Genomic DNA, 23,849 nt, shown 5'->3' with positions numbered 1-23,849 from the left:
CAGAGTACAGCTGGTAGATGAAGTCAGTCGTGTAGTTCTCGTTACTGTTCTCGTTTCTGCAAAATAGCAAAAGGTCAGTTGTGAAGTCCACATCTGACGGTTATCAGACAACATGGCTACTGGGCACAGGATGCTGTTCTAGCACGCTGCATCAATCTGCTCAAGTTGAAGCTGCTGAACTCAGAGCAGGGCGCAGGGCCAACACATTTCCAGGGTAAAATAGGGACTTCAAACACTGAATGTGCTGTCCATGTATGTCCTCCTCCTGACTAGCTAGCAGGGGTGCAAACTGGTGATGGCCCAAAAAGGTGACACTTTTTTTTGCACTAAGACAATTATCAATGATAATGATCATTTTTGTTATGGGGGGGAGGGGAATAGCGCTAGCGCTAATGGTGGTCTCAGCAGCGGCCCTAACCTTAACACCCGCATAATTATGTTGAAAACAGGTGGCTTACTGTGACTGTGTCCTCCACACTGTCTAGAATTGTATCTAGCTGCATGACGCTAACAGTTATTTCAACAGCAGCGGAGTTTAGTAGACAGGAAGATGAGTTAGAAGAATAGCCATCATGTGACTTGGACCGCCCCCCCCCCACCCCCCCCCCCAAATATGTGTTTTGCAGATCTACATGATTCACGTGGATGACCTATTTTGAGGTAAAAACAGCTAATTTAGCAGAAAGGTGACAAGTTTGCACCCCTGAGCTAGTCTGAACCGGTTTAAAGATGATTGATGGCTGATGACGTTGGATGTCTACTGCACATGCGTTTGACCATGTTCTGACTGAGAGTAGAAGAGACCAAACTGATGTGAACGTCTGTAACAGAGCACCGAGAGGGAAGGGAAGGACACACATTACCTCAGCACCAGTCCTCTCTGGATGCTTCCCTTCATCTTCTCTGTCAGGTGCTCAACGTTTGACTGAAAGACATGATGGTGGAGTCATGAGTGTGCCTGCTCTTGACCAGCAGAGGTCATGCTTGCTCCTTGTAAGGATTTATACATACAGGTCCCAGATAAGCTCTTTTCAATACTATGGTATTTTAACATTAAACTTGGACAAGATGTAATACTACTAGCCACCTGGCTTAGCTAAACAAAGGTGTGGGTCATAACAGTCACTTGTCATAAGCTGATGTCAGCTGTTATAATTGCTTGGGAGGACATATTTTGCATCATATTTGGCAGGGCCGGCACTAGGATTTTTTATGTGCCTCCCCCCCCCCCCCCACACACACACGTTTTATCGGGGGGGTTGAGTTTTTGATTGACGGGTGTTTTCGATAAATAACATAACATCTATATTAACATTTGAGAAGTTAGATAACATTAAAAGTAAACATTTTCAACTATAAAAGCAACAACCTTGCACGTAACAAGGTCTATAACTAAAGACAATGACAAATGAACACAAAACAAATAAATCGCAATGAACAATCAATATGAGTGCAAAATATTCCAAATAAATAAAGTGAACACTACAAAACTGTTAACTATGTTAACAACAAAACAACAGGCTACTGTAGAAACTAGCTATCCATCCTTTCACCACCATCCAACATCAGTCCTTTTTTTCCCCCTAAGTGTGGCTCCCTCTAGTGGTTGTGGCCCTAAGCGACCGCTTAGTCCGTTTATGCCTTGGGCTGGCCCTGATATTTGGTATCATGTATAATTTAGTGTGGTTATCATTAACACTAGAACAGCCATGAGTAAAGAAAAGTGTTATATCTTTGCACTCGATTAAATTTCAGGACCCTCCTTTAATTACTTTTCCTAGATATGTGCGTTCTACCACCCAGTATCCTTACATTTTCTAAATCACATCAGGATAAGCTAGTATAAAGCTATTTCGCTCTTTTTCTGTGTAGGAAGCAGGCTAATTTACAAGCGGCCAACTAGTGGTCGTTGTGTGTAAATAGCAGCTTTTTTCATTGTAAAGAGGGGCGAGGCGGCTCTTATAGTAGGTAAAAAAGGCACGGCTGTTCTAGTGTTAAGTGTTTGCATTAGGATGGAAGTTGAAGCGAAGGGCGTCTCTGTGTGCATCACCTGAAGGTCTCTGATGTCGAAGGGTTCTTCGTAGATGTAGGCAGCGTCTGCCCCAGCGGCCAGGCCCCCCACGCTGGCCAGGTACCCACAGTACCCCCCCATGGTCTCGATGATGAAGACACGACGCTTGGTCCCACTGGCTGACTGCTTGATACGGTCACATGTCTGACCCCCCCCGCGCACACGCACACACACGCACACGCACACACACACACACACACGCGCACACACACACACACACACACACACACACACACACACACACACACACACACACACACACACACACACACACAGTTAGCACCGAGATCTCTCTGAGATGCCACAAACATATACATTGATATTGTTTGAAAAAGTTACTCAACAAACACATTTCTTCTGGGCAGACTAACTTCAGTACACTAAATGCCTTCACTTCTCATTCTGTTAATATAATATGTTACATATTATGTTAGGGATTCTTGGAATGTACTGTGGGGGTTATGTAACAAGCCCAGTATGTAACAGGCCAGGATAAGTTGCTACACTCAACATTCAGACCTGTTCATTCATAAATGTTGCATGACAAGACTGTGGTCCTGTAGGAGGATACAAAGCACACAAACTTGGTTAACTTAACACACGAAAGAACCATACAAACGTTTGCAGTGTTACATCGGTGGCATAATCTACTAGTTATGTTCAATTGTTCATGTATACATTGTTTACGGGAACTAAAACATACATCAGAAGTATGTCTATCTATAGATAAGGATGTATTATATATATATATTTCAAATCACATCTCAACGTCTACGTCATACAAGGGTGGAGTAATTTGGGTGGAGTTTCCCCTTACCTCCACGATGGCATTGAGTGCTGTGTCTGCCCCAATACTAAGGTCAGTGCCGGGCACATTGTTACTAATGGTGGCAGGCAGCATACACATCGGGATGCAAAACTCCTCAAAGCGGGCCCGAGCGTCATACAGCTGCAGCAGACACTCAAGCGCCTAAAGCGTGTCAATACAAACTGTGTTAGAACCGCCTGGGTCCACCTGAACCACGTACACTTCCTGCCTGAGAGGCCAACCTCTCACAATCGAGCGTACCCTGCCATTCCGGCTCTTTCCGTGTGATAGCGGCTATGGCTTCCCATTGGCAGAGAGGAGAAGGGTGGGGGGGAGGGAGGGAGGGAAGATAAGGTGGAAGGAAGGAAAGAAAGAAAGAAAGGAAACAGGGGAAAAGGAGGGAGGGAGGGGTGACTGGAGACTGGGGAGGGCTGGGAGGACGGGTCACTCCGCAGGGGCGAAGACTTTGGCGGGGGGCATTCGCAGCTCAATGCGGTGACACTGCACTCAGATGGTACGTCAGCCAATCGGCACAATGGCTGGATGTTGGGGAACACAGGCAGCGGGAGGACAGGCAACTGGTGAAGTCAGAAAACGAGGGGATGAGGATGGTGGGATGGGGACGGAGACGAAGGACTAAAGATAGTGGCCAAGCCTGAGCAAAGACTGGACATCTGTTTCACGATTGGACAACTTGCTGTTGTTGTTAGATGTGTGTGATGCTGTACTTAACCGCTCTAATGCTTTAAGTACCTTTGAGAAGTACTCGTGTTACTGTAGCTACTGCAAACCCATGGTGGATAAGCCCTCACTGAGCTTTTTGGTCTGCATCTGTACAACATCTCATTTTGAGACTGAAGCATGACACAGATCAGTTAAAAAACAATGCATAGTGAACATGCTACTCCATAGCAATATGTATCATTGTCCTATCAATGATATCAAGGTGTTATTACAGAGATGTTAGCAGTCAGCTAACTCTTGCACAAGGATTTACTATCTCATGACTAGTTAGTGCACGTAGGGTTAGTGTGTGCTACTGAGCAGTATTATTATTATACTATTATAATTATAATTATTATAATTATTATTAAGCCTGAATGTTGACCACTCATCTTTGTGAATGGGGTAGGGACACACACAGTCAAAGGGGGCAGGCTGAGCAAACATGGCGGCCACGACACAATGGTACGTCACAGCATGCCTCCATGTCGTCAGTCACTTACCTGGGCAACATGAGCTCGGCTTTGGCTTTACCAGTCACACCTTCTAGTCCAGAAACTCAGGGACCATCTGTCTGTCTGTCTGTCTAGCCACGATGTGTGATGCATGCTTATCCGTTAGTTAGAGCTGAGGGAAATGTTCAATATCTGACCGAAGAATGGACTACGGTTGTTAATTGAGCCAGAATGTCAGTCGTGATGTTATTGAACCAATGCTGTTACAGTAAGTACAGTAAGTATGTTGATATGAAATACCCCCATGTGACAACCTTAATTAAAGGCTTCATAAAGTATCATGCATATTGTTTTTTTTATATTCATCCTATTTCCCTCTCTACTCAATGCAACCTTTAGCCTTGTCTGGCTGTGATTGCTGATTGGCTGATGCTGGTAAATGAAAGGCCGAGCGGTTGGTCGGTACAGGTGGCGGCACTGATTGGCTGGCTGGCTGGCCGTGTGATGTGGCTATTCTCGCCAGCCTCACTTACATCAGTGATGGCGTTCAGAGCTGTGTCTGCGCCAATGCTGAGATCTGAGCCCGGCACATTGTTGGAGACAGTGGCGGGGACCATGACCATGGGCACACAGAGCTCGTCATATTTCCCACGGGCGATTAACAATTCCATCAGTCCCAGGTAGGCCTGCAGGGCACAGCCAAGGGCTTTAGTGGCGGCTGTCGCTACTAGGGGAGAGACATGAAAGGGTGCCAAGGGGAGAGCCAGGTCTATCACAACGGACAGCGTGAAACAGACAGGTACCACTCTGCACGCACGCACGCGCACACACACACACACACACACACACACACACACACACACACACACACACACACACACACACACACAGATAGATAGATAATAGCTGGTGAGCACCTACACAGAAGTGCGTGAAATGGCTTAAGATAAGCAGGTGTTCTCTGTTTTTCATGACCAAATGATAATTTTTTATCAATTTGAGATTTGGTTCACTTTTCATTTGACTGTCTTGAATGCCGCAACTGAAGGACCGTACTTTAACTTTGGGTGAATTGAGACATTACAAGACAAATAAATGAACAATGAACCAGTTTCACATCTTTCACATTCACTGAGTATACATTTGCAACACTAAGTGCCAGAGAAATGAATATGAGCATGACTAAGCAATGAAAGCATGTAACTACAAAGGAGCAAATTGATGGAAAGGGTTTGGCAAAATCAACATAACAGTGTTCTCTATAATCTACTTAACCATAACATAATATTATACTACACAAATTAAGATCAGAGCAATCAATATACTGTAATAACAATTCTGACATTATGTTTTAATTAAGAGTGTAAAAACTTTCCATATTTGGTCACAAATGCTTATGCATAAATGCTGCACAATGTGAAATATATGCATACGGTAATTCTAAATGAAAGCTCCAAGTTCATGAGTAAATATGCAATATATAAAAAGAGACATTTACATACCTCAAATCCCCCGATAACTAGCAACGCATTAATATTATGTTCTCGCATCTGCTCAGCGATTTTTTCAACATGATTTGCAGGAAGTGTTCTGGAGGCAAAGACATAAAAAATGTAAATCAATAAATCCGTGGCAAACAATAATCACAAACACAGACACAGGATCACACATTCGGATGACTGACTTACCGTCCATAAAAAAACATTGATAGCAATAACTAACGGTAGGTTTTACTGGGTCGTGAAAACGATGGATGGAGTCTTGGTGTGACTATTTCACTCTATCCTGTGCAGTATGGGAGTGTTATCAATGGTGACGCTACCGTTTAGTTCCCAGCAGAGATCCGCCTTGGCCTGTCCATCCTCCCACATCTGCCCATTTGACCTCTTTTATCTGAGGACGCAATCACAATCACAATCACAATCATGTTTATATAACAACAATATAATAAAACAATAATGTAATAAAACAACAATATATAAGCCTTTTTTTTTTTTAAAGACAATGACAAAGGGGGCAGTAGGACAACAATTATATAGACTGTAAATTAGAGTCATGTAAAACTAATATAGATTACACTGTCAGTTGTGTGCTAGTGTGTGTGTGTGTGTGTGTGTGTGTGTGTGTGTGTGTGTGTGTGTCAGATAGAGGGGGGTGGGGGGGTCCCAGAGTCAGTGAGAGGCAGGGGGTGTGTGATGCCCACTGCCCTGGGGGAGGAACTGTTCAGGGTCACAACAACAACACAGACAGGAACACCTGTCAGAGGGTCATGCTGAGGGTCAGTTCTGTTCAGCTGACGCCACCAGGTGGGGAGTATTATTAACTCAGTGCATGTTTAGCATTATTCTATATACACTAACCGACTGATACACCTGCTAAGCTGTGTCAGTGTTTACTAGTGTATTGAGTTAAATGCTAAGCTGTGTCAGTGTTCCAAATAAAGTGCTGGGTGAGTGGATGTTGAACTGTTTACTGATTGGTTGGTTATGCAGGAACAGTGATGGGAATGTTCCTACATCGGTATGTGACATCAACAACAGCTGACCCGATAACTGACCAGAGGTACAGCTAGCAAGAATGTCTCCCCCACCAGAGCTTCACCAGTGGAACCTACTACAATGGTAGTGATGATAGTGAATGGTAGTGATGATAGTGAAATGATAGGACTACTGGGTTGCTGGAGAACTGGGTGTTTAGTGTGCAAATGCTCTGATTAAAGTGATACTGCACTCTGTGACTTATGATTGAAAAGACTGCACCTGATAATGTGAGTCTGGACCAGTGGGAGAGGACCAGCGTTGCTAGTGTTACATGAGTTGGTCCAAACAATCAGAACAATCAGAGTTGATGCAATTGAAGATAAAGATGGCGATTTCCATTGACACTGGCTTTCATAGAAAACAATTCACCTTTGTTTCATTTTAATATCTAGTGACGTCAATAATAATAATAATAATAATAATAATAATAATAATAATAATGTCAGACTTTTTCCCCTGTTAGTGAACTTCAAAGCCCAGTGTGTGGGTTACATCGCCCCCTGTCATTGCAGAGCGGTACTACATTAACCTGTGCAGGGAGGGAATATCTGGAAGACTAATTGGTTTACAGTAATCCGGGCCGATAATCCCTGTCAGAAAGCACTAGGTGAATCAGCTGTTAGACATCATCTAGACACGCCTCTCCTTGCCTCTGTCTGGTGTTTCCACAATCACACTTGTCTCTGTATATTTAGTACAACGACACTATAAAAGAGAAATGAGTGGTTATTTTGTGTATAGGCAGATATGTACCCTACCGTATGTGAGTGAACCTTTGCTGGTGAATATGACCAACCTTCGCTAAGCGAAGCCCCTTTGAAAACTCAGACAAACAAACAACGCTTCACTGTCAGTGACTGACTGACCGACCGTGACTGAATGACGTTCGATGACTTACAATGGCGGGAGTTGGCAAATTTCTGATTTCTGATTTACCACAGCAAGTAATAGACATGTTTTTAAAAAAAAAGATGACAAGAATATTTCGTCTAGAAGCTTTTCACCATCAGATATTAGCGAGTTGTTTGTCCGAGTTTTCTGCCTGTAGTGACTTTTGCTGTGATATGATTGGACCGTTTCTATTTTGGGGCGTGGCTTAGCGATAGGTCCATTACTTAAGACGACATCCCTGTAGATCAGTGAATATGAATATTATCTCCGATAAGACAGAGTAGCGAGGAGGACGTACCTGTCCCTTGTAGAATCCTTCAAACCCGTCGTTGACAGCGAACATCTTGTGTCCCTCTGAGATCCCCACCCTGACGGCGGAGCGCACGGCCGCGTTCATGCCCGCCGCGGGGGCGCCCACGTTCAGAATGGCCACGTTGAAGTTACTCTGCGAGGGGAACCGTCATAGAGAGGACACCGTCAGACTGTAGCCTCGTCACTAAATGTCGCCGGTCACCCTCAGTCATCATGTCGTGATGTTAGAATTATAAGGTTCTATCTCCATTTTTGGTCAAAATATAGTTTTTTACATAATCTGATCCATTAGGTGTTTATTAATGCCTGTGAGGTGTTATTTTTAAAATGTATACTTTTTTTTAGTTAGTAATTAATAAAATACAAAGGTTCCCTCTCACAAAACATAATGGAATGTAAAAACTTTGACGCTCAATATCTCTGAACTACCCTAAACGGAGATAGAACCTTATAATTCTAAGCTCACAATGTCACATTGTCACACTGTGTCATCGGAACATTCAGAGTCTGTGTTCACAGTGTCCAAGGCACGCGCCGAGCCTGCAAACTGCTACAATGCAACACAGTCGATATGATACTTTCTGAATCGAACAGCAGGATGTCTCTGTTGCTTGTAGTTCACTCATTCACACCCCCAGAACCTTCCACCCTGGGCACCATTGATTAGCTGGGGTCCCCGGAGCTCACACCAGCAGCGGTTCTGAAGGGAGCAGGTCAGGATGCAGACAGGGAATCCATACATGTTTTTCTGGAACCATGTGTCCATTCATGGTCTCATGCTGGCCATGCCTAAGCATCTTCCCCCAGGCTAGCCTCAGGCAGAGCTACATCACATGGCTTAAAGCCTGCCAGGGTCAGAACGGTAGTCAGCTAGTGTTCCTCCGGGTTTCTACTCCTGGGCTACATGAGCTCCAAGTGAATGACAGGTACTGTAATTACCTCCTGCAGAGATGCTGATGAACACCTACAGCAGCACTGTAGAATCATAATAATGTGCCATTTATAACTCAGGTTACCACCAGGGTTAATTAACAATGACTCACTTGGAAGTTAGAATTTCTCAAGACGTACGAAGCCGTGTGAGGGGAGGGATTTCAACAGTTGATTATCCCACTGGGTTCTCTATCTTAGGAGCAGTCAGGGCGGACAAAATGTATTGGGTTGTTAAGTCGTGACGTGTTCCCCGGGTCCAAAGTTGGCTGAGGCGCTCTCTTCGAAATGCCTCAGTAATAATAATAATTCATTATATTAATATAGCGCTTTTCCGAGGCTCAAAGACCCTGACAGTATGGGGAAAACTGGAAAGTATTGTGTCCCTTGTTGTATGAATAGATCCGAGTCTAAAAAACGATTGAACTGTCATTCTACCGCTGTAGTACACTGGTACTCTGGTGCAGGGAATTTCTGGTTTGGACCCGGAAATTGCTAAACGTCACGTTTGATGTCAGACTTAACAACCGAATATTATCAACAAAGGACATTATGTGGCCCTGGCAGTTTGTCTTACTTGTGGGAGTTCTGATTCTGGTTTACGGTGTGCCAGGAGTTTGTAAGTCCTCAGATTGTTTTCAAAACTCCTGTGGAAACACAAAGACAGCAACATGAAAAAGTATTTGAAACCACGTGTTATCTTAGCGTTCTCTTAGTACAGTGCAGAGTTATTTCCCATTGCTTCTGTATTACCCTTTGAAAACTCGGACAAACAAACAACGCTTGACTGACCGACCGTGACTGACTGACCGACCGTGACTGAATGACATTCGATGACTTACAACGGCGGGAGTTGGCAAATTTCAGATTTTTGATTTACCACAGCAAGTAATAGACATGTTCTGTTTTAAAGATGACAAGAATATTTTGTCTAGAAGCTTTTCACCATCAGATATTAGCAAGTTGTTCGTCCGAGTTTTCTGCCTGTCGTGACTTTTGCTGTGGTATGATTGGACCATTTCTATTTCGGAGCGTGGCTTAGCGATAGGTCTATTGCAAAGGGGACATCCTCCCACACTGGTAAAGCTGTTTCTCAATGAGCTCTAAGTTCATAAACTTCAGTGAGCTGACGGAACACTGTGATCTAACTTCCTGCCTGAGCAGACTCTCTCCCAGGCACATCTCTCAGTCACCGACACAGTCATGTGGTCGCCAGGGGAACAGTAGGGTCACTGTCCCTCATCAGTCCCAGTCTGCTGCTGTCTGTAGTATGTACCTGCCACGCAGCTTCACTGCTTCCTCAAACTTCTTCTCATCCATGGCCTTCTGGACCTCCTGAGTCTGTGGAACAAAAGCAGATTACACATGGATTTGCTACACTTGTACTGTACTGCTCTGACTCACAAGTGCTCTGACTCAACTCTGCAAGTTTGTTTCCTGAGGGTTAGACAACCCCACTGACAGATGACAGGTAGTGTAATGGGGGAGTGGTTGTCTTGAGGGAGTGGTTAGGGTGGAGTTAACCAGCTGTTCCCACCCATTACCTCTGTGAAAAAAGTCTGAATACTTTGAGGCTGGTTTTCTCAGCACGGTGATGGGTGGGTACCAACATTCAAATATATCCATGACTTCTTCAACTTGTTTCAGATTTCAATGTATGACATATAATTTGAAAGCTTCGAGAAAGTATCTGGACAGAAAAATGATGTTGCCAGACTTGCAGACTTTTTAACCAGACCCAGTCACGTGAGCTAGGAGTGAGAAAGTCCAAATGTCATCACCATTGTGCAGACAATAATAACAAATCCTCACTATCTGCGATAATGATTAAGCCAAAATGCCTCACTCAGAGAAAACAAAACAACGCTCATCCCACTGACACAATGCAGTGTGTTTCTCGGGCAGTACCTACCATCTGAACACACTCCATAAGAGGCAGGCGCACCGACTGGTTCCCACACAGAGAGACCACGCAGGCAGGGGTGTTGGCGTCGGTCTCCAACAGAGCGAGGACGGCTTCTACGCCCATACGACTGGCCTAAAGAGGACGGACACACACACACACACACACACACACACAATCTGGACATGTCTTTATGTCACATGGAGGATTATCTCTCTTCCTCTCCCAGAACTTGTATTTCTCGACTCTTTTACTCTCTTTCTGTTATAAAACTTGGATCTTAGATCTTGGATTAGGGGGCGTGTCGTGGATATAATTGATTCTTAATAGATTTAGTAGAACTTACAAAGCACCAAGAGCTTAGATCAATAGTCTCCAAAGAGGCCTTTTATTATGCCAAGTTTACATGAGCGCAGGAGCAAGAAGCAAGCAGGAAGCAAAAAAGGCCCCAAACGATAGGTGGGACTCATATTTATAGAACTGTCCTTGGTCATGAGGTCACCATTCTTGGGAACCATTTATACAAATCTGTGAATACATAAGTTATGGGCCTTGTCCATAGTCAGAATTGTTCACTGCACCACAGATCTTGGCTCACACCTTACAGGAAGGAAATGGGCCTTCCTTGAGTGCTAGATTTCGCCCCTACTCCAGAGAGACCCACATTTCTCAGTATAACATGATATAAAACCACTACAATATCCCCCCTTTGGTTTACATTTTTCCAACAAAAATCTTAAACCATATATCATTACTTAATCCCCGTTCACACCAGGAAACTGTCAGTTCACTTTTCACCAATACACCGTGATGCTAACACAAAAGTGTCAGTCTGGAGAGAATTTGACTCTCCCTCTTCTCAGTAGATTGTTGCAAAGTAAACTTCCCATACTGCCAAAAACCTTTCCCTTATTGTCTGAGAAAGGCAAAAAAGACACGTAGGTAACTTCTCTAGGCCACAACCAGGTGTGGTGTTCCACTTGGCAAATACCTGAGTTGTGGCACTTTCCATCTGTCTATTGCTTCAGTTTTCCCAGAATTTATTGGTGACCCTCATACATGTATATATATACATATCTGCATTACAATAAGCTGGCATAAGCACACCATTATCCTAAAATTATGATTTCATAAACATAAGAACATTTGATTACATATAGATTATTGCATAATATGAGATTAACAAGGCCGTAGCAGATTAACCCCTCTCTCTGTGATAGAGACATCTATCGGTGTATGTGCCATGATATCAAATCTGTTCATGTGCTTAACCAAGTGTTTTTTCCTCCCCTGGCCTGGTGGGTGCATGGCATAAACAGGATTACTGGGGAGGGCTGTAGAGAAGAGCAGAGTACAACACCTACCAGGATACGGTCGAAGGCAGAGGGAGTCCCGCCTCTCTGGACGTGACCCAGGATTGTCACACGAGTGTCGAACCCCAGGCATCTGACAACAAGCTGGGACATACATACCAACATATGAGTCCTATTTAAAGGTATTTGGGGACATGTTCAATGTCCCCAAATGTGACAATGTTATTCCATGCACACTTATAATGCACATAGACATTTTTGTTGTTGTTGTTGAGGGTATTTTAATTTAAGTTCAAAGAGGAAAGTCTATGTACAAGGAATGTAGAAAAGTATAATAATTATTATTATTATAAGTACTATTATTATTATTAAGTATTATTGCTGTACAGTGTGTAGACAAGTTTCACGTGTTGCATCGAGAGACGAAGACAGACAACACCATCACAGGCTTTAGCTGCGGGAAAAAGTGAAACAGCAGCGCACATGCAAACCCTGCAAACCATCGTTGTTTTCAGTCATGTTAGTGGGGTCTTTTGGTTGTGTTAATGAGGTCTTTATAGGTTGCACTGAGCACATTAGATCCAAAGCTGATGAGATTAATTTTGGAAAAAAACGTGCCAAAACCAAGGAAAGGATATGTAGGCACAAGCTGTATTAAATGCTTTGCATGTATGACTGTCCTGTCAAAGTCCTTCAGGACACCCCAAGAAAATTACATCACCAAGGTGTCATATTCTGTTAAAAGCTACTATACATGTATGTGTGGACCTTAATCTTTCCGAATTCACCTAGTTATACCTATTTGGTATAGAATGCCTCTCTTTGCAGTGCTTTTCACAGCCTGGTTAGGCGCTATACTGTATCTGGTACGGCAGCATTAGATGAGCTGGTAGAGGAGAAAGCGGGTGATCGAGTTGGGGTAGCTGGAGAAGAGGTGACAGAAAGCTGCCTCACCAGGAAGTGTGTGTGAGCATTCCAGGGTAAGGGGCAAGGCGAGAAAGTAAAGCCACACCAAGGGGCAGTAGAGGTCTATGCGGTCTGAGCTCCAGACCCTGACCTTCTGTTACTGTACTTACATCCTTAACATGGTCTGTGGTTATGGGCTTGTTGTTACAATCAATCGCCCCCTCAGATATTATTATGATATTCAGCCTTTTCATTCCTGCTCGGTTCTATATGAGAAGTAAAAGACAACATGACAGAAAACTAAAACACAATGTTTTGCATGGGCTTTCAAAAGACTGAGGCCAACCGTGAAAGAAGAGTCTGTAGACCCAGAAAGAAATGGGCTGATTTATTTCAACAAACTAACAGTCCTGATCGTTTGGTTTGAACCGCCTGCAATTGCGATTTCCTGACTTACTTTATCGCTTACAATCTTGTAGTCTTGACGATAAACACCATGGCAACCAACCACAATGCCCTGCTCTCATAGGCCGGCTGGACTGTTTCAACACTGTTGGGCCTCAGTGCTTTTGGTCGCCCTCTACAGCAAACTCAAGGTACTCACTTCCTTCACAATACTAGACGTTATAGCTTTCCCATGTCTGTCAATGGCACCCTCAGCAACTATGATTATGTTCAACCTTGAACCTCTGGATCGAGTCTGGACCATAAAACACAGTCATTTCCAAACATGCACCATAACACATCAACACTATGTTACCTGCAAATCGCATAGTATCTTCTATCTACCATCTAAATGAACATGTTATTAATACGTGACACTGGACAGAGCAAATGCCCTTACTGATTAACAGCATTTCATTGCACATGGGCTAATTTCTTTGAAATATCTACAATTGACAACAAATCGTGTAAGAACACTATTAACTGTTGTAGACAGAGCAGGTTGGCCAGCCCTAGTTACTGTAGATAGCTGAGATACAGTGGAGAGATTTTGTGAGGTTAAACGAGAGGTGAGAAGACACATTACCGCCGACAGCTTCTGACACATCTTGTCCTCCCAGCCGTCCTCCGGGGGCATCTCAGGAATCAGCACCCAGTCGGCCCCGCAGGCCAGGGCACTCACCAGGGCCAGGTACCTGGACACACACCCCAGAGTCATACACTCACCAGGGCCAGGTACCTAAACACACCCCCCCGGGGTCACATACACTCACCAGGGCCAGGTACCTGGACACACACCCCAAGGGTCACACACCTGCCTTGCTGTACGGCACGCAGCAGGACACCACTACGGACTGTTAGCAATGTCAATCGGCAGTTAAATGAGCCGTAACGTTACCCACTTACCCACAATGCCTTCCCATGACCTCCAACACGAACGTCCTCTGGTGACTGTAAGACATAGTGAAATGGTGAATGTAAAAACATACTGTGTAAATGAGTGTTCACTCATTCAGTCAAAAACACTACGCCAGGGTAATGTTCCTAACCTCTGGGCAGTGGTCATGATGGCGTCCACCACCTCGATGATTCTGTGCAGGGCGGAGTCAGTTCCGATTGTCATGTCAGTGCCACAGAAGTCGTTGTCGATGGATCCCACCATGCCCACGATGTGCAGGGCTGAGTACTTCTGAACAGCGTCCTCTTCAATCAAGCCTGTTTCCGAGTTTAGGACCAACATTAGAGTTTAGGACCGACATTACAGTTTAGGACCAACATTAGAGAGTTTAGGACCAACATTAGAGTTTAGGACCAACATTAGAGTTTAGGACCAACATTAGAGTTTAGGACCGAGATTAGAGTTTAGGACCAACATTAGAGTTTAGGACCAACATTAGAGTTTAGGACCAACATTAGAGTTTAGGACCGACATTAGAGTTTAGGACCAACATTAGAGTTTAGGACCAACATTAGCCTCTATTGAAATAATCTTTAACACTAGAACAGCCATGAGGGGTCCCTGTGAGTAAAAAAAAAAGTGTTATATCTTTGCACTCGATCAAATTTCAGGACCCTCCTTTCATGACTTTTCCTAGATACAGTATATGCATTCTACCACCCAGTATCCTTACCTTTTCAAAATCTCATCAGGATAAGCTAATATAAAGCTATTTTGCCGTTTCTCTGTGTAGGAAGCAGGCTAATTTACAAGCGGCCAACTAGTGGTCGTTGTGTGTAAATAGCAGCTTAGCATTGAAAAAGGCGGCTCTTTTAGTAGGTAAAATGGCACGGCTGTTCTAGTGTTAAAGTGTTGTGGCTTTATTCTGACGCATGAAACACAATCAGGCTACAAGTCTAAGAAAGTAAATAGCAAATCCCTTTTAGATGAAAACATAATCAAACTTGATGTCCCATGGTCAGAGGATTAGCATCGCAGGACAAATCCTTTCAGACCGAAGCATTCATTTTTGGGGATTTCCTCTTTTTGTCCTCTTCCAGCAACCTCACAGTGGATTATGTTTGCAGGGGAGGTTTGTAGGTGTACAGTATCTTGTAAGACTATACAAACCTGCCACACCAAAAACCCCACTCCCACTCATGTCCAGGTTTGTTTCCTATTATTCTCTCTCTGTAAGACACTTTTCTTTCCCTCTATAGCCCAATGCACACGGCGTGCGATTTTGTCGCACGACAACATTCGATTCTCAATTCACACCACCGAAGTGTGTGGGTGTGAATGGAGAATCGAATGTTGTCGTGCGACAATATCGCATTGCACGCCGTGTGCATTGTCTCATTCAAAACAATGGAATCGAATTCGCGGTGCGTCAAAATCGCACGCCGTGTGCATTGGGCTTATGTCAGTAAACCCTGCTCATGTCCTGTCCCCCACCTTGCTGGACCAGTTCTGCCAGTAAGCCGCTCCACTCCTCCCTGAAGAGGTTGGCTCCTGTGAGGCTGCCGTCCCCTCCGATCACACAGAGGTTGGTGATGCCACGCTCCACCAGGTTGTTGGCCGCCTTCAGGCGCCCCTCGTGGGACCGGAACTCTTTGCACCGAGCGCTGCCGATGACAGTGCCCCCCTGGCGGGACACGACACAGACATAGATGGGAGACGGTCCTTTAATAACTAGGATATTTTGAGTAAGTTATTTACTGAAGTTTACTGAAGATACATCTGTTTTGTCATCATTCTTTAATGCATCATCAGGGTTCTAATAATATACTGTAAGTCAGAGCCATGTAAAAAAAACTGGAATAATCAATATAAAGTTATGGATTCCTCTTCTTTATGTAGGCCATGCTAGACTATTTATAGGATGCGTTTTCATTGTGCACTTTAAACACTCTGTATAAACTTGAATCATAATCAAGCTGTGCCCTCTAAACTGTTAAACACTCAGCCAACATGTCCCCTCTACCTCATTCGACACTTGTAACTTGTAAACTAAACTAGAGACTAATTTAGACTATGGGTCAATGGGTCATCACGAGACTCAGGACTGACAGAGAGTCAGGGGACCCTTCAGGGTCAAGCAGACTGAACGGTGCCATTGGGATAATTTGTGTTGGACAGCTGTTTGCTTGATCATCAACTAGCGCCTATAAGAAGCACTGTCTACAACATATTGGTGTGCGTTCTCTCTTGCTATGGGAGAATTCACCTACAGCGCTGTATTGGAATACATCTTTCTTATTTGTCTATCTTGAGTAAGAATCTTTAATTACTTTGGGTTCCACCAATCTCGGCCACCACCCATCAATCAATCATCAAAGAACCATCATTACAACTATACAGTACTGTACCATTGGCTATGGTAACAGTGAACCACAAATAGTATCATAGTCAATACTGTTGGTTGTGCATTAGGCATCAGTTCTTTGCTCTACTCACCACTTGCAACATGCTGGAGACACTTTCCCATGAGGCCTCTATTATGTTGTCTCCACCATCTACCATTCCCTGGTATCCCTGTAGGTGAAACAGACAGACATCACACACACACACACACACACACACACACACACACACACACACACAATGAATAGCCTGCAATTATGATGTAATACAGTGACTACATCTAAGCTGGCTAGCTGCTTGTATGAACCATACGGTACCATGGCAGGGCGTCAAATGACAAATGTCCAAGTTATTCGATTCATCAAACTGTACTGTATTTCTACTGACACGAGGGCCAATGCATGCACGCTCACTGCTAATGCCTTTAGCCAGTTACATAACATCCTCATTGAGGAGTGAGGAGGACCATTGATTACATAACTGGGACGAATCAGCTCCTGCTGCCCTGGAATTGTACGTAATGTAAGCCAAGCCCTTTAATACGTTTGAGAATAAGCAGCAGAGTGTTTATTTGTATACACTGTATGTTTGCCAATAGATGAGTTGACTCCAAGAGACTAGAATGTTATCAGCAAGGGGCGAGGGGAGTGTAGTATGTGAAATTGGAGTCAATTGTTAAGCCGGTGTTCGCCTTTCTACATTGTCTGTGAGCCAGAACAGAGAGTTCTGCATGCTTTCAGTGAGTGTGTGAGCATAGTGTTAAGAAAAGTCCACCATTGTAAAGAGACTCACCTCACGAATGAAGTAAACTTTGGCTCCCACATAGATTCCCATCCGAACAACTGCCCGGACAGCGGCATTCATTCCTAGCCAAGAGACAAATGAAAATATTTCACACTCTCTTTAATTGGGACACTCAATGCCAACATTAACATATCAAGTGCTTATAATACTTACCGGCCCTTTCATGTTAGGCCAATGTCATGTCAACAGTTGATATAGCGATCGGAGGACTTATGGTCACACCATATGATTACAGTGAATAAAATTAAGCTGTGGGCCTTGCTCAATGTACATTGTTGTGCTTTTATCACCATGGAAAAGTGTGTGTGTGTTTGTGTGTGCATGTGTACATGTTCCTGTGGAAGTCCTCTACTACTGCCGAACTCATGTTTGGCTAAATCCTCCCACGTAGTCTGACAGCTATTCAGTCTCTTTTGAGAGAACTAGGGAGACGCTGTTCTGTGCCCTGAATGCTAATGGTTAAGTAATGGCTAAGTAAACCTATAAAAGAAAAGGCTAATGGTCTGGACCGGGCAGGTCCTTGGACCCGGGCCGACTGGAGGAGTCATAAACAATAGAATGAAGGTCCTGGTGCTCTCGACATTGGCAAACTGTGTAGTAGCTAAGCTCTGACACTGTTACTAGGCAACACACACAGCGAACACACACAAGCTCCACAATACATTACAGTATGTCCATAATTACATTACAAATGTTGGCCTAGTTTGTGCATGATCATCCGAAGGGATCAGCTGTTGTATTGTCACTTGTAAAAGACAGGCATTGGCAATGATCCATGTTCTGTTACGTAACCACATTTGAGTGAATAGCCCTGTAAACCGAACGTAACGTTTGAGTGCAGAAAGATAGAACACTGCTCTAGTAAGCTACTGGGCTACTGACATTCTGATGCTGACTACGTTCCTGTCATGCATGGCCTGAGTTGTTTTGAGACAGACATGAATGCATTCCGATCCTTCAGCTGGCTGATTTGGGGGCCTAGCAGAAGCCCTCCAACGAGGCAGACAACATTGGAATGGCATTGTAAATCCTTTCACAGAAGATTGATCAATGCCCTCCTGCCCTGAGTCAGAGGCAACCTGACTGACCATCAACCATAAACCTACCGCTGCAGCATTGCCCTCTGCTCTAAGCAGCAAAGGCATTCCAAATATTGTAGGCTCGTTATGCAATGTGATGCGAGTGTGAGAGAATAGACTATTGGATGTTAAGACAGTAAATATGCCTGCTCTAGAGTCTAGACCATAAATACTAGGCTACTTTAATCCTGCTTGCTCTGGATGATTTAAGATTTACTTCAAAATCTTTAAGTAAGATTTTACTTGTCAAATCTTACGTAAGCCATCTTACTTCTGTGAGAGAGGTAATTGTTCTGTGACTCGCATTAACAAAACGTTCCGTGGAGGCATAATGTGCAGAGCTGCCAAGTCTCACGCAATCGCCGTGAGACTCACGCATTTCAACCAGTTCTCACGCTCTCACGCCGCATCTCTATTTCTCACGGCGAGAAATAACAATTGTTTTACGGGACTTTTATTTTTGAAATTCCTTGAAAGAAAGCTACCGGACATGAAAGAACGTAGCAAGCAGTGGTTGCCAGATTGGGCTACTTTTGGTCACACAGGTCCAGTGTGACCAAAAGTAGCCCAATCTGGCAACCACTGCTTGCTACGTTCTTGCAGCTCGCGTGAACACAGGTTCTTCCATCAGCGCTCGCCTGCCGCTTCGATTGCAGACTCAAGTTAACGCGCGTGCAGAAAGATGCCACGGCAGCTTTTAGACCGGTTGGGCTGGACATTGTCAATTCCGTCGGGCAACCGTGGTAGCAAAATATGTGCATACATTACAACATCGTATCTGGTAGCCTACTGGACTGGGTTGCACCAATTTGGCGTAAGTCATTATAAATGCAGGCATTTAGTAGTTACTAAAATTACAATTTACAATACAAATACAACAATTGGGGGTCCCTCAAAAAAAATGTGGGCGTGCTGCGCTCGCACAAGATCAACCACCAAAGCCCTCATTCTGACCCAGGAAAAACCCTGGTATGTACTGTATAACATGATAGCCATCTATGAGCAATGCACTGTATATAAGATGATGACCACGGGTCTTTCTGCTGCTGACCAAGGGGCTGAGTCCTGTTGATGGGGCCCATTTTTCTTTTAGAGTCTGTAGGCTACTGTATTTGTTTATTAAGATTTCATAAATATGATATTTGTCTGAATTTTTTTCTTGTTTTATAAAATGTTAATTATTTTCAATTCTTGTGCTGGTTTATTATGAACAACATGTAAAATTGCAGGAAACTAGCACAAATAATTGGGTGGGAGAGTCAGAGAGGGGCCGCCGCTGCCAAAACGTGCACAGTTTTGGGTCGCTCCACCGCCAAAAAATCTCACTCCAAACTTTTGGTGAAACTTGGCAGCCCTGATAATGTGACAGGGTTCAATCATATCTCTTTACATCATAGACATACAGGAACTATGCCGCTTGTCACCCTAAATTGAGGTCCAAATGGTTCTGCTTTAATATCACTCACTCTTTTCTTCAAATGTAGCCTACACTTTTTACACTGTTTGAAGTTTAGTTAGAACTTGTAACAGTGTCACAGCTGAACTCCTGCAGTGACACAGGAGATCACATGGCCAGGGGTCTCTGACTCTGACGCAGGCTGCGTTCTGTGATGACTGGTGCAACTCCTCACGTAGGCGACATCATGTAGCCTCACAGGATGGGTATCCCTAATATATAGACCTATATGGATCACACTGTTTATTTCGACATTGTCATGTTCAAAAACATACACACCCATTGATAAATACGCCATGTCCGTGCATGCTTTATGAAACAATAAGCTATATGCATTGCAGTTTATTTGTATTTCTATGTCAGAGAACATGCGCGTGACTTCCTGGTTGAGTTAGGACTTAGGTCGCCTGTCTTCTATTTCTAAACATTCATCCTCACATCTCTTTACATCATTAGACGTACAGGAGGAACTATGCCGACACGTCTGGTAAGAAAGATCACATGAACAAGACTGTAACTCCGCAATGCAGAGGGCAGGGATAGGAGAAGAAATCCGCGCAACATCACAGCATTCCACCTGTACCGGTGTCACAGATCAACAGCCTATAATACTATTCTAATGACTGTCAGACACTTCTATGAACCCAAAAATGCCGATGTCATGCAAGACCAAACAACGATAACTGCATTACTGCATAACCTTGACGGTTGTCTATGTTGGCTGACTAGTGGTGAGAAAATGCACTCAAATAGCTCAGTTAGCCAGCCAGCTAGCCGCAGTATCTATGGCTTACTGCGCGCGCCTGTGATTATCTGCATTTCTGACATTTGCTTCTTTCAATTTTAATCCTTTGTATCCAAACTAGATATCTAGTATATCCATTGTACCGTTGTACCAAGTTATATGTTTCGTTGACATTCATAGCGGGTGCTTTTCGCCCTCTAACACAGGGCCTTCCTTCTCCACTGATACAATGTCACAGAGTACACTCTCTCTGTCGCTGTCATCTGTCACACGGTACCTTGAGCATCCCCTCCGCTCGTGAGCACCGCGATGCATTTCCCCGCGCCGGAGAGGTTCTCAAAGAAGAACTTCTTGGTGTCTGGCTGTGCCTGCGCCGCCATCTTCACTTACTTAATACAATTTTTTTTATTAAATCTAAATTAATAATAAACAGTTATAAAATTGTGCCGGTGGTGATGGAGGGCTAAAAAATTGTCCGCCCCCTTTCTCCTCTCTCCCTGCCCGTGCCCGCTATCCGCTATCCCGCCTGCCTGCCTCTGTTTCAAGAGTCTAGTCAGCAATTTGCATAGAGACGCACGTGGGATGATGATGACAGTCGCGACGTCCAATAAGATGACGGTCACGTATACCACTCCTAGTATTTAGACCAATCGGAGGCATTGTGGTTTGATAGTTTGGTAAGGCGATAAAGTGGGAGTGACTCATCATTAGCTCATTACTAGGCCGTCTGATGGTGTTGAAGAACAGGCCACTTCATCAGACACAGTTTATATAGTATTTTGTGTATGCTAACAGTTTAGCAACACATAACTTTTATTTGTGTTTCCTTGGTACACCCGCAGATGCAGCCTAACAGATACAGTTCCATGTAATGCTCTAGTGGGGTCTAAAGTAGCAGGACAATTTTGTCTATGCTTATCGCATGTGACTGGGCCACAAAGAGATCTTTAACTTTGCTGGTATTTGATGTCCGTATTACTCAGTAGATGGAAATGTATTCACATGTATATACTTTGTGTAATATTTGCGCATCCAAATTAGAAAAGTATGTGTCAGACAATGTCAATGGAACCAAACACACCAATGAATAATGCTTCAATAATCTAAATGCGCATATTTGTATTTGATATATAGGTATTTCTAAAATGTACATGTTTATTAAAATACAAAAATAATAATGCCCCCAAAACCATAAATGGGGTGAGATCGACAGATACAGGGTAGACCTACAGACAGGTTGTAGATTGACAGATATGGGGTAGACCTACAGACAGGTTGTAGATTGACAGATACAGGGTAGACCTACAGACAGGTTGTAGATTGACAGATAGGGGGTAGACCTACAGACAGGTTGTAGATTGACAGATACAGGGTAGACCTACAGACAGATTGTAGATTGACAGATACAGGGTAGACCTACAGACAGGTTGTAGATTGACAGATACAGGGTAGACCTACAGACAGATTGTAGATTGACAGATACAGGGTAGACCTACAGACAGATTGTAGATTGACAGATACAGGGTAGACCTACAGACAGGTTGTAGATCGACAGATACAGGGTAGATCTACAGACAGGTTGTAGATTGACAGATACAGGGTAGACCTACAGACAGGTTGTAGATTGACAGATACGGGGTAGACCTACAGACAGGTTGTAGATGGACAGATATGGGGTAGACCTACAGACAGGTTGTAGATTGACAGATACGGGGTAGACCTACAGACAGGTTGTAGATTGACAGATACGGGGTAGACCTACAGACAGGTTGTAGATTGACAGATAGGGGGTAGACCTACAGACAGGGGGGTAGACCACTCACCTAATATGGCCCAAGTTGAACTGCTATGATATTATGAAGTAACCTAGGACACGGGCCTAAGTGTAAATATGAAAATGCATTGTGGAATAACCTTCCCCAGTTAATGACCATGATGTATAGTTTATGTCAAGCATTTCACTACATATAATGTGCTATTCTGCAAGCCTAGCACAGTAAGCCACCCCTGTCTGACTGAATCAGGTAAAGCAGTCATGAGAAGATTAGTTTTAAATTGTATTATATTATTAAATATTATATATTAATATAAATATATCCATTTCCCCCTCTGTTTGGAAGAGACCTTTGGCTATATTTTTTTGATAGCAAACCATATCAAATATTGATAATCTGACTCCAATGTAATTATCACTATGTGCAAAGATTGTTGAGTCTGTCCTCATTTAGTGCAAGAAAAGTCAAATAAAATGAATCAGATGAGGCTTTAATAATACTGTATATTTATACTACTATAATACTATACTTATCTATTACAAGGCAAATGCTTCATAGAAAAATGAAGAAGATTCGTCTGAATCTGCGATGCTTTGATAACGTTTGCACCTTGCGGCTACTAACTCGGGTGACTTCGAGAAATAATAGCATTCCCTTCTCTAGTGAAGAAAACCACTAAAAAGCAAAAGGTGGCTACTTTGAATAATCTAAAATATAAAACATATTTTATGTTTTGTTTAACACTTTTTTGTTTACCACATAATTCCATATGTGTTTTTTCACAGTTTTGATGTCTTCAGTATTAATCTACAATGTAGAAAATAATATATAAATAAAGAAAAACTATTGAATGAGAAGGTGTGACTTTTACTGGTACTCTATACTCTACTACAAGACGGAATGTAAGTGGAGAGGAGATTGATCAGGAGTTGAAATTACTACCGAATGAATGAAAATGAATGAAAGCCATGACCAACCGTTCAATGCATTACTTGTGCTATAAATAGCCTACACTTGATGTGCCAGTGCTGTGATATTATTGACCGTCTTAGAAACATCGTAGCAAGAGGCACTTCAACAATTATAACGTTTATTATGCCTCGGCTCTTTTCATACAACCTAAAGTTACACAGATTATTAGAGTATACATGCCATATCTTGGATGCAAACTTAATGTAAGTGGAGAGGAGATTGATCGGGACTGCGGGAGTTGACATGACTATCGAACAGTGTTGCCACAGTTACTTTGAAAAAGTATTCTGATTACTGATTACTGATTACTCCTATAAAAAGTAATCTAGTTACTTTACTGATTACTTGATTTTAAAAGTAACTAAGTTAGATTACTAGTTACTTTTTTAGTTACTATTGGCAGCTGCCTAGGCACCCGACC

The 23,849-nt window shown here is 43.3% G+C and overlaps 1 protein-coding gene across 1 annotated transcript in view; it reads right to left on the bottom strand.

Moving 5' to 3' along the window:
- The window catches only part of pfkpa (phosphofructokinase, platelet a), a gene marked incomplete at both ends in the record, with an annotated part of 24,423 nt that extends 3,362 nt beyond the window's left edge, over positions 1–21,061 (bottom strand). The window contains 20 exons of the mRNA XM_080544005.1: positions 1–56; positions 864–925; positions 2,051–2,215; positions 2,889–3,041; positions 4,591–4,743; positions 5,560–5,647; positions 5,880–5,950; positions 7,787–7,933; positions 9,308–9,377; positions 10,007–10,071; positions 10,643–10,768; positions 11,998–12,090; positions 13,023–13,118; positions 13,883–13,991; positions 14,203–14,247; positions 14,346–14,511; positions 15,689–15,878; positions 16,691–16,768; positions 17,390–17,463; positions 20,959–21,061. The exon at positions 1–56 is cut by the window's left edge and continues 56 nt beyond it. Coding sequence (XP_080400131.1) covers positions 1–56; positions 864–925; positions 2,051–2,215; positions 2,889–3,041; positions 4,591–4,743; positions 5,560–5,647; positions 5,880–5,950; positions 7,787–7,933; positions 9,308–9,377; positions 10,007–10,071; positions 10,643–10,768; positions 11,998–12,090; positions 13,023–13,118; positions 13,883–13,991; positions 14,203–14,247; positions 14,346–14,511; positions 15,689–15,878; positions 16,691–16,768; positions 17,390–17,463; positions 20,959–21,061 — 2,110 coding nt within the window. The remainder of the gene's footprint in view (positions 57–863; positions 926–2,050; positions 2,216–2,888; positions 3,042–4,590; positions 4,744–5,559; positions 5,648–5,879; positions 5,951–7,786; positions 7,934–9,307; positions 9,378–10,006; positions 10,072–10,642; positions 10,769–11,997; positions 12,091–13,022; positions 13,119–13,882; positions 13,992–14,202; positions 14,248–14,345; positions 14,512–15,688; positions 15,879–16,690; positions 16,769–17,389; positions 17,464–20,958) is intronic.
- Between the last annotated feature and the right edge of the window lie 2,788 nt (positions 21,062–23,849).

The sequence above is a fragment of the Nansenia antarctica genome (genome assembly GCF_963989245.1).
Source record: "Nansenia antarctica genome assembly, chromosome: 13".
Classification (NCBI taxonomy): domain Eukaryota; kingdom Metazoa; phylum Chordata; class Actinopteri; order Argentiniformes; family Microstomatidae; genus Nansenia; species Nansenia antarctica.
This window is presented reverse-complemented; position numbering and strand designations above follow the sequence as displayed.